Source organism: Austrofundulus limnaeus, unplaced genomic scaffold (assembly GCF_001266775.1).
Source record: "Austrofundulus limnaeus strain Quisiro unplaced genomic scaffold, Austrofundulus_limnaeus-1.0 Scaffold19, whole genome shotgun sequence".
NCBI lineage: Eukaryota > Metazoa > Chordata > Actinopteri > Cyprinodontiformes > Rivulidae > Austrofundulus > Austrofundulus limnaeus.
Genome location: NW_013952421.1, coordinates 963,533 through 975,086, shown reverse-complemented (window position 1 = coordinate 975,086; position 11,554 = coordinate 963,533). Strand labels below are relative to the sequence as shown.

At 37.6% G+C, this 11,554-nt stretch overlaps 1 protein-coding gene across 1 annotated transcript in view; it reads right to left on the bottom strand.

Moving 5' to 3' along the window:
• Positions 1-608: 608 nt before the first annotated feature.
• The window catches only part of LOC106514314 (high-affinity choline transporter 1), a 13,018-nt gene continuing 2,072 nt past the window's right edge, over positions 609-11,554 (bottom strand). The window contains exons 2-9 of the mRNA XM_014003518.1: positions 7,961-8,150; positions 7,727-7,840; positions 7,286-7,441; positions 5,246-5,394; positions 3,837-3,983; positions 2,827-2,980; positions 1,580-1,797; positions 609-1,500 (exon numbers count right to left, since the gene is read on the bottom strand). Of these exons, the coding sequence (XP_013858972.1) occupies positions 985-1,500; positions 1,580-1,797; positions 2,827-2,980; positions 3,837-3,983; positions 5,246-5,394; positions 7,286-7,441; positions 7,727-7,840; positions 7,961-8,144 (1,638 nt within the window). The 5' untranslated portion in view covers positions 8,145-8,150 and the 3' untranslated portion in view covers positions 609-984. The remainder of the gene's footprint in view (positions 1,501-1,579; positions 1,798-2,826; positions 2,981-3,836; positions 3,984-5,245; positions 5,395-7,285; positions 7,442-7,726; positions 7,841-7,960; positions 8,151-11,554) is intronic.

Genomic DNA, 11,554 nt, shown 5'->3' with positions numbered 1-11,554 from the left:
TTCTGTGCTGCTGGTTTTAAAGGTTTGTTTACAAACTTGTGGAGTTTCGTTGAATCAAGGTCAACTGTCTGTAAAGTGTTAAAGTGCTGCTTCCTGCTGGTCAAACGGACACATTACAGTTTAAAATGGAACCTAATTTAAATATTTCATTCAGGTTCATGTGAACACTATTTTAGAAACCTTTACACTACTTTTTATTTTTGCATTACCCTCTTATACTGAGGTCGTTTTAAAAGCTATCTGCAACATGTAAGACATTAATTGTTCATTATAACTCCACAGAACCCCACTTGAACATTTTTGAAACCTATTAATTTTAAGAAAGTCTATATATAGTAACAAATGTGCAGTTTAAACAAAAAAAAACTTTAACACAATTTGCAAGTAAATATATATAAACAAACTTTTACATAAATATTAAAAATGTAAACAAAATTGAACATCTAGTTTATTTTTTGCACTTCTTTTTGCCGTTATTCTTTTAGAAACGTATTATTTTTGTTGCACTCCAAACTTTGCTTTAATCAAAGTTATATCAAAAACAAAACATTTTGGAAAATGAAACATTTAACAAAACTGACAGTCACTGAGGAGCAATTTAATAAAAACATGGAGCTTATTTAAACACAGCTTTAGGTTATTTTTTTAAAACATGGAAACTGTTTCAGAAAAAAAAACACATCTACCACGACTTGTGACTTTAGTTATTTTCTCCTCCAGCATTAAAGCTTTGTTTCTGTGTGCAAAGAAGCAAACTTGCTTCATCACTTTTGACCTTGATGTATCGACATTAAAAATTTGTTTGAAAATAAATTAGAGAAAAAAAACAAAGTGTTATTAGAAGCACCTGAATCCAGTAAGAAATAAAAAAACAAACAAACAGAGAACTAGACTAATCAAGTTTTTGTGACCATAATTCTGTTTAGAAAAAACAGATCCCATCGAAATGCAGTAATGGGCCGCGTGTTTGGGTCCAATGTTTGCTTAGAATTTTGTAGTAAGAGCATATTTGACTTCCTCCCTTGTGCCATGTATTTCCTCTGCCTCTGTTTCATTTTTCTCTTTAAACACCTTCAGTAGATCCCAGGACTGAGGAATCAGCTGTCGACGAAAGGTCAGGTCCAGCAGCCAGGAGACGGTCATGATGCATATTAAAGAAGAGAGCATGGCTACGGTCCTGTAAGGAAAGTATTGTACGATCACATCATTCTCCTCCCTCCAACCAGGGTATCGGAGCAAAGTGGGGATCCCGAGCACAGGCTCCCCGCTCAGCCCTCGCAGCAGCAAACCCACCACAAAGCCACTAATGGCACCGTAACAATTCACACACTTGAAATGCAGCACACAGACCAGCTGTGGGAAAATCACAACATAGATCAGGTCTCCGCTTAAGATCCAGAAAGCTAACACGCTGTCATCCCCAAACGCCAAACCGGTCCCTGCCAGGCCCACGAGCAGCACGCTGACACGGATCACCCACATGAGCTCCCTGTCCGAAGCCTGCAGAGGGAGGGTGGGGGGATACAGTGATGAGAAACACTAAGCTGCTTTATGTGTCAAAGAACCAAAACACGCTCACCTGCTTCCTGAATATGGTCTTGTATATGTTTTGTGTGAACATGGAGGCTGACGACAGCAGCGCCGAGTCCATCGAGGACATGACGGCTGCAGCCACCGAGCCGATCCCCAACACGCCGACCCAGGTGGGTGTGAGGTGCTGCAGGGCCAGGGGCAGGATCTTCCCTGCATCTCCACGCTCAAAAGGAGGGGGGAAGCCGTAGTCGGTCTGGTTCCAGTCTTAGAGGAAAGTAGAGACGGGAGATGATTCCGGGGTAGAAAACTAAATACAATTTATCAGAAAGATTGTCAAAATTTTGACATGAAATAGAAAAAAGAAGAGATCTGGAAATGACACGGAACATCGTTTTCCAAAATCTGAAAACATTTATATATCTTATCTAACAGGAACTTAAACAGTAAATCAACATTTTGAATTAACATAAAAAAATGAGAAACACAGTATTATAACTCTGTCAAGTTTTTAAAATCTGTTATTTATAATCTTATATTTGGGCTTGATCAGCAGTCGTTTCAAGCTTTATTAATTAATTTAATCTGGTTTTTTACATCCTTTAATAGAATCAAAAATAAATCTTGTTGAATCGGTTCTTTGTGTCACTTCTGTTGCTCTTGTTAAATAAATGAAAACAAATCAATCTGAGTCAATAAAATCTTATTTTACTAAACCTAACAAAAAATACACATTGGTTATTTTATACAAAAGATTTCCACCTGACTCATGTTACTTTATGTATGCTCATAATTGTGTGAAAAATGGTTTGTACTATTTATTTTCATTCAACGAGTCAATATTTAAGGGAGCACGGAGGAGCAGAGGTTAGAGAAATCGCTTCACAGCAAGAAGGTCGCAGGATCGCCCCCCAAACCTGGGGCCTTTCTGGGTGGAGTTTGCATGTTCTCCTAATGCACAAGTGGGTTTTCTCTAGTCTGGTTTCATCCCACAGACCAAATCATGCATATCAGGTTAACTCTAAACTGTCTCTAAGTGTGAGTGAGAGTGGAACTGGTTGTCTGTATGTGTCCATGTGATGGACTTGCAACCTGTCCAGGGTGAACCCCGTCTCTCGCACTGTGACTGGACACAGGCACCAGCTCCCTGCGACCCGGAAAGGACAAAAGTAAGCAAAGAAAAATGAATGGATGGATGGAAGTCTCTCTTTTCTTTTATACATACACAGCTCAATATTTGTTATGTAACACAAACATATTTCCGTTTAACTCATCAGCACGTGTATGGTAGCATACCTGCAGAGGCAGCCATGACTCCAATGACAACTGAGGGGATCCCCATGATAAAAGTGGTGCCAGCAGCAGCGTAACAGGTGATCTGAGCCTGAGTCGATGATGCTGCTGAGAGAACCCGTTGGTACAGAGCTTGATATGACAATCCACCTAAAGCCTGCAACAAAACAGACCTGGAAAATCAGTTACTTTGTAATACTTTGTTTTTCCTAACTGGATACTTTGTGGTAAAAAAAAAGGACTACATGTACTGAAAAGCAACTGAGTTATGAACAGCTTATCTTTGTTTTTCTTAGTCTGCACGCATCAGATATAAAACCCCACACCGTAATATTGAGATGTCAGGTAAAACCACTGTGGTGACAGATTGTAAAAAAACACTGACACAAGTGAGGCAGTGCTCCGTCATTTGTAACAGTTGGAGTCAAGGCTTTTTAAGCAAATGCACTTCCTTTTTTCTGGGCCTTCCCTCACCATCATCACTGAGTTGGATCGTTGGAAGGCCCAGCGCTGAACTTGGACTTTTTATTTGCCTGTTTTGAGATAAACCTTTTAACCTTCTTCAGTTGGTGGTGTCTTTATTTAATAAGACTTTTGGGTAAACTAGAAAGTTCTCCATCTGAAAAAAGGACAAAGCAGGTACAGCTACTTGAGGGGTTACAGCATGTAGAAGCTGTAAGATAAGGCTGACCTTTTCAAGTTTAAAAATGTCCTTATTGAAGCACTTGTGGACAAATTTCTCTGCTTTTTGTCCAAATGTAATAAAAAGTAAAACAAAGCAATAGGCAGATCTAAAGAAGACAAAAAAATAAGTTTGGTTTTGTTGAGAAGTCGCAAAATGGGTTTTTAAATTAAAATCCTGTACATGACTGTTAGATGAACTATAAATCATCATTCATTTGCGCAAGCATAAAAAACTTTTACATCTGTAACAGCACAATAAAACTTTTTTCATAAAACATCTCCTTCCATTTTAACTGTGTTAATCTGTGGTTTGCAAATCATTGCATTACCAGGAGCAGAAGCTCATCGACCCATTTCCCTGCATCCATCAGCTCCAAGTGACCCACCCAGGAGTTTCCATGAGTCTGGTTGAGGCCGGGTGTTTGTGAGATCAGAGTTACTGCAGGACTTAGCACCAGAAAGGGAACACAGAGCCACTGAAGAAAAATAAAAACATTTCCAAATTAATGTCAGTCTTGAGTCCCTGCATTATTACATCTAGTATATGATGATGACTCAACACTGTTTACACTGTAGTGAAACAGGTTTATACAGATATATAAGCATCTATATAGGCATAAATTACACCTCTAATCCTAATGTGAATTAACCAGTTCCTATGAACATTATATGATAATATTCTATGCTTGGTAGTCATGCATGATGTGGTGAATCCTAAGTTTTAAAACAAAAGCAACTGGACTTCTATCCACACTTCCCATTTGGAGAGCTTTTTCAGTTCAGAACTGAAAAATGGGGATTTCCAAACTTGCGTGAAATACTTTGTTTACAGTATGTGAGCTGAATTCACATGCAGATTAGTCTCACTCCCCTCCCACCTGAGGGCTGTTAGGGTCTTTTGTTTGCATGGTTCACATTACGAGAGAGATGTTTTGGTCACATAAATAAATATTGTAATGACCCCCTCCTCTGCATAAAGCTGGGCTTTCTCGCTTGACGTAAACTCCAGTTTTAAACTGAAAAAGCTCCCCAGATAGAAATCAAACCTTCTTCTACAGAGCAGGAGTTCAGTTGCATTGTTCTGTTAAACTCTTAAGCTTGGTTTATACTTCAATGCGGCGTGAGACAGTGGATCAGTGATTACATCATTTCAGACATTTTTTGACCCAAGCATAAATAGGTGTTCTGAAGAGGGATAAATTATCCTAATTTCACCCACAGCACCCCTAATGTAGCAGAGCTCAAAGCTAAACATAAATAACAATAGTGATAGCAGGATAGGTGTGTTGGGTGAGGAGTCAGACAAGCTGGAAAGATATGTATGTCAGTTGCATGTTCTCGTGTTGAACAGGAAAGATGTGCTGCTCGGAGCGCCGCTCCACGTAAACAAACACGCCGAACACAAGAAGTTCTGACCAATCAGCCGCAAGATCTGCAGGACAGAGTTCTGACTGGAGCCAATGCACACGAAGGCTGTCACTGCAGGACAACAAACAAAAAGTTACACAGTTTTTTGATCACTCAGCAGGGGGCGCAAGACGTGCGACTTGAAGTATAAACCAGCTTTTACAATAACACTGCACTGTTAAATAGAAATAAAACATCTGCTTGGAAACAAAAAAACGTAATTGACCTGTTTTCATTTCCTATGCCTACTCTCAAATCCTCCTTCTCTATATTAAACTGTTTCTGAAAGCAATGTGTAGTTTTTGATTATCATACACTTTTTTATTCTTACCAAACTGACAAAAATAAAACAAAGCTGGATAATATCCGTATATGCCACTGAATAAAGGCCACCTAGAAATGTGTAGACGATGGAGACGGCTGCTGAGATGATGATGGAGATGGTGGACGACAGCCCGAGGATGATGCTCATTGTTCCACCTGAAAATCATGTTTCATTTTATTAATCCAGAAACACTGTGTGCAAAGAACACTCAGTCATTCCTGAAAATGTTTTCTTTTTGTTTTGTACAAGTCAAACCGAATGATTTAACTCAGACAGAAAGTGCAAAAACACACTCTCACTGTTAAAATGAAAAATAATAAAATGCTATTTCTTTTATAATTACTAAAAAAAACAGTCAGGATGTGAAGCTTTTACGTGTGTTCATTACTTATCTTGAAACCCAACCCACCCTTGAGCAGGTTAGGTTTCCAACCATGGTAACACACTTTGTTATTGAAAACCCACCTGAAGATGCATCTTAAAGACACAAATCCTGGCCTTTTTCTTTAAAGGGATCCATGATTAGTTGTAACATTAGACTTTATTTAATAAACATATATTTTAACTGTAAAATAAAGACTGTAAAAATACTGTAGGCTGTTTAGTTTTTATAATTTTTAAACTAAAAGTTAAAAAATATATTACAAAGACGGGGCCATTTTATTTACACACAAAGCATTCTGGGTAATTGATGACATGGATAGGTCCTTGGTGCGAGGCTGCTAGTGAGCTATATCCACCCTGAAGGTTAATCTTGGACAATATCTGACGATTGACTCTTTTAAATGAAACCAGAGAGCGTTGACAGAGAGGAGAAGGTAGAAATGACTCAGCCTGTAACTGAAAATATGGATGGAGGACAACAGAGCTGCTTCATGGAAGAAGAACCTCAGCTTAGCCTGTTAGCTTTAGCGTTAGCCCCAACGCTATCACCATATACTGTATATGTATTAGCTCAGTGCTACACATTCTCCTCTCATCACTGAGGTCCTCCATCCACATGACAGAGAGGGGAACACAAAAATGACTCAGCCTGTAACTGAAAATATGGATGGAGGACCTCAGCTTAGCTTGTTTGTCGCGCTAGCGCTGAGCTAATACACATAAGGCAATATAGCATCAGAGCTAGCACAAAGGCTAACAGGCTAAGCTGAGGTTCTTCTTCCATGGAGCAGCTCTGTTGTCCTCCATCTATATTTTCAGTTACAGACTGAGTCATTTCTACCTTCTCCTCTCTGTCAACGCTCTCTGGTTTCATTTAAAAGAGTCRATCATCAGATATTGTCCAAGATTAACCTTCAGGGTGGATATAGCTCGCTCACACTGAGAACCTATCCACCTCATCGTTTACCCAGAATGCTTTGCTTGTAAATAAAATGGTTCCATCCTTGTTAAAATATATTTTTAAAAATTTACAAAACTAAACAGCCTACAGTATTTTTACAGTCTTTATTTCACAGTTAAAATAAATGTTTATCAAATAAAGTCTAATGTTACAACTAATCAGGGATCCCTCAAGAACTAATTAAAAATATGAACATATGAGTAATACTTACACAAGTACTTTATTACTGCTTCTATATGAATGACGAGGATAAGTAGCTCTCAGATGCAACTGATTAAATAAATTTGATTAACTGATCATCTGAAAGTGTGAGAACCTCCATATTAAAACAGATGTTTTAGCATTTTGCTGGTTTAAACCAAAGCCACTGAGGAAATATCAGCAATGATCTTAAAGAATTATTTGTAACTCAGTTCAGATCAGTACTTTCATTCCAGTGTAGTTCTCTTAGTCGTGGCAGAGTTCAAGAATTTGCCAAATCAGCTGAAAAGTAAGAAATACCAGACTTCAGACATTCATAATTTTCTGTTGCATTTAAGAAAGGCATAAATAAAAATAGGATCTGATAATAATTGACATTGTAAAATAAGAGTGGGTTATATTACTGTGACATGTGAGATTATGGCAGAATGAAAGCATCATGATTTGATTTCTAAATTACAAATGAAGGCATAAAGATGGACACACAAAGACTTATTTACCCAGAGCGGCAAGGATGCAGGCAACCCATAATATATCACTGACCAAAGCAGGAAGCAGGAGTAACGCAGTGAAAGCTTTGCCATAGCGATTCTGAAATGGATCCAACATGGTCACGTAACGCTTTGACCTCATAGGTTTTGCAAAAAACAATCCACCTATGAGAAACAACAGGACACAGAGTACGCTTAGTGTAAAAAAATATTCATTACTTTTTTTTGCATCATGGCAGAGAAGCTGCTCACAGCAACAGGATCCCAGGTTTGCCTTTGGTTTGGTTATTAGCAAGGAATAAAGTACATCACATATAAATGTAGGAATGATTTGTGTTGTCTTCTTCGCAAAACTAAATTTCAGAAAAAAAGTGTGACATAAACAGTCTCAAGAACATTATCTGACCTGTGTGTTATTGCACAGAGGCTTGGTTTGTTTTGTCTACTTACCCAGAAGGAAATTTATAGCATATGCAGGCAGCCCTAAAGCCCAGATGAGACCTTGAGATGGATTATAAACAGCCTCAGCGGTCCCCATAATGTAACCTCCACCAACCCACGTCGCTAAAAGCAAAGCATAAATAAATAAATAAATAAAAAACAAAAGTACAAAAAAACTAAGCATTGGTCACAATATAATAGGTAAAACTTTTAAATGTGAACTCATAAAGTGAACAGTTCTACCTGTCATGGTGAAAATCCCAACCAGGACATTGATGTTGCGACCACCAATGATGGAAATTTCGCTCTTGGTGCCGATGCATTTCTTCTCCACTTTCTTGGATTTCCAAGATCCCCAGACTCCAATGGCCAGGATGCAGACATAAAAAATTATGACAGACACCAACCCAGGGACATCTACTGCCATGTTGATCTGCTTACAGAATAAGTTCAATTAGCCTGATGGTTCAACATTCAGAACACAGTCAACATTATAACGTTTCTGACAAAAAACAATTAGCAGTGCAATAAGTAAATATTTTAATTACATCTGAGCTGCAGTCTCAAATCACAGCCGACCTGTTTAATTAAAGAGTCCCTTCATAAAATAAACTTCTCAGACCTTATTGGAAATTTGAGGGTTAACTCCAAACCTTATTCACACTCTTGTCAGGCTGAGAAGAAAAGCTGAAGTTAAAAACCAGTCCCTGACAAAAGCTCACAACACTAAAGCCTAATGGAAAAAGAGACAATAGCATCACAGAAAAAGCACATTCGATTTGTATCATTGTCATACAAACACAACTCAAAATAAGACGTGTGAGTATCTCTGAGGAGTCACAAATATACCTTTGGTGTCTTAAAAATTGAAAGAAATTGTGAGCTTTAGCCTATTTTTTTCATTAAGGCTGTGAGTTTTTGTCCGTACACCTTTAAAACCAGCAGCTCATGCAGGTTTTGTTTACAGCCCTCACCAAATTATTTCCTGCATCCTGCCTGATTCTGGCTCTGCCGCACAAGTGAAAAAAACCACAGCCAGTTCTTTTCTGACTAAACCGTAAACCCACAACACACAAAACGTGACTGAGCGAGAACGCTGACTTTAGGACATAAGATACAAGAAGCCTGGAGCCTGGGTCTGACTTTGTAATTCTTTTTGTGATTCAGCTGCCCTGGGAGAGTTTGGACTGTTCAGTTAAAAAGTTACTCATGACTTCTTGCATTTCATTTTTTTTTAATCTTTAGATCCAGTAATTTTCCCCTGGAATTTTATTGTGTGTTTTGTTTTTTTAATCCGAGTATCAGCAGCTCTGAAGATAAAAACAGAGCTTCTTTTTCTTATATCGACGTCACTTTAAAGTACTTATTTTATCTACATTTAAAATTAAAAATCAGCTGTACTTGTACAGTGTGTAAATTCAGACAAACTGTAAATAAGGACAGTTATTTTGCTTTGAGTTAATTAACAATGAGTACTTGTTTTGCTTTTGCCTCCTGGTTGTCTAGAGCCATTATTATTATTATTATTTAAATTGGCCATGAACTACAGTACAATCAGGCATGTGAACAAACAGACAGTTTTATCTTCTTCCAAGGTTTGATTTCAAAAACTATCACCGTTTATCAAATGTTATTGTAAAACAAATATGGGTTTTTGACATTTTATGCAAGTCTCCTATGTTCTCCTATGTTCTCCTATGTTTGTTATGTTCTGTCTTCATGTGAATGGGTGTTCTGAACTGTAATTTCATTGTGCTCTGTACAATGACAATAAAGGTCTGTCTTATTTTATCTTATCTTAAGTCCCGGCAGGATGTGAATCCATACAAGCATGTTCATAATTTTTGTGGTTATTTGTGACAAGCACAAAGCAACGCTGGCAACAAAACACAACCACACAACACATGAACAGACCTAACAATAAAACTGTAAAAACAACATTAAAAACTCATTAAATTGTTGTGTTCAACTTTCTCTTCAGGTAGATGACAGGAGGACTCAAACTAAAGTGTACTGGTAGAAAAATGTGTTTTTAAATACAACAACAACAAAAAAAGGTTTTTAAATCAGAAGTAACAAAGGTTATATTTAAGCTGCCTGTGTTAAAATACACTTAAGAAGGTGGATTGCTATAATTTCTAATGAGTAACAAATTATGTTTAATTTTTTTATTTTGTGGGTTTAATTTCTTCCTTCTCAAATGTTTTATTTTGATTTATAAAACATGGTTGTAATAAAACTTGGTCAACTTGGTATTAGGTTACGAGAATTATGAGAAAATACAAATGTCAACTCTGTTCTGGATGTGTTTTTTTTCCTCACTTAAAAATAAAACCATTTCCTATATTCATGCTATATTAGGATTACAATATATACGCCTTATTAAAATCATTTAATTTCACACTTGAGCAACAAAATCCAAAGCAAACAGAAGTTAAATGTCCCTGGCAGCCATTCGAGCAGCTCGTCGGTTTAAACAAAGCGGGGTTGACTCAAAGCGTTATCCCTCACGTTCTGCTAGGCCTTTCAGCACACATGTTGGTAATCTTCATAAGTCAAATTTGGAAGTTTGCCTGGTCCTTCCAGGCAGGAGGCCAAAGAAGCAACAAGCACAAACATGCAGGCCTGGTCAGACCGGATGCCACAGCAGAGTGAAGAAAAACACGGACTGTAACACACGTTGAGCGTGTGAGTTGAAAACAAAACGTGATGACAGTTGTTATTATTGACAGATTGTATACAGAAATATTAATAAATGGCTTCAGTCATGTTTTTTATGCTGTTTATAAATGCTGGACCGGACGGTCTGGGAGCTGTATCATCTCTATTGTTTGCCAAGAGTGCAAATAATCTTATAACAAAAAAAATAAATAACCTGAAGAAAAGACAAAGTTTTCTAACAGGGGTTTCCAATCCTAGTCCTCGAAAACTGCAATCCATGATTTACCTGTGTCCCTCCTGATTTAGAGACTGAATTACTTCTTCAAGTTCTGCAGCATGTCAATCATCCATTAAAATGAGTGTGTGTTGGAGCAGAGAAACTAGTAAAACATGCAGGATAGTGACCTTCGAGGACCAGGACTGAGGACCATACTGCACCAGAAGGAGCTGAATATAAATCAAATCAGAGCCTTACTGAAAACAAACAACTGAAGGCAGTTTGTGCAAATATCAAACCTAAAACGGCACACGTTTCTTTCTGGTTAATTATCCACAACTTTTTCATTTATTCCTTCTAATAGTAAACTTTATGGTAATGCATCAAATCAGCTCATAATAACTCAGTAATGTCAGTTTCGGAAAAAGACAAAAGGCCATTAAAGCAGACTTTCTGTTGCTCTTGGTCGAATTAATGTGCTCTGCCATCAAGATTATTTTCCTTTGCTTTAAAGTTGTCTAACTAATGTAAAGCATCGAGCAAGCAAGTTTTTTTTGAAGAGCATATCAAGCTTTTAAATCCTTTTTCACTTCAGACCAGAGGGTTACACTACCTTGTGGCACAGAAATGTTTTCTTTTCAAATGAATTAAAAGACGTCATCAGCGGAAGACTTGTCCATTCAGCCTTACATGTTGAGTCAGTCTGACAGAGCGAGAGGAGAATTAAGGTGACAAAACTTTAGTTGGGAGCTCAGAACTTATTTTGGCAGTTCTTCCAAAAACTTGGAAATAAACAGAGAAAACTGAAAGTGTTAAAAAATATGACCCAAACATAATATAATGATATATTTGCAGCACCGGAAGAGACTAAATTCAAATTTTCTGCCCTAGGGCTGCCACAAACGATTATTTTAATAATCGATTAATCACCTATTATTTATTCGATTAGTCGACTAATC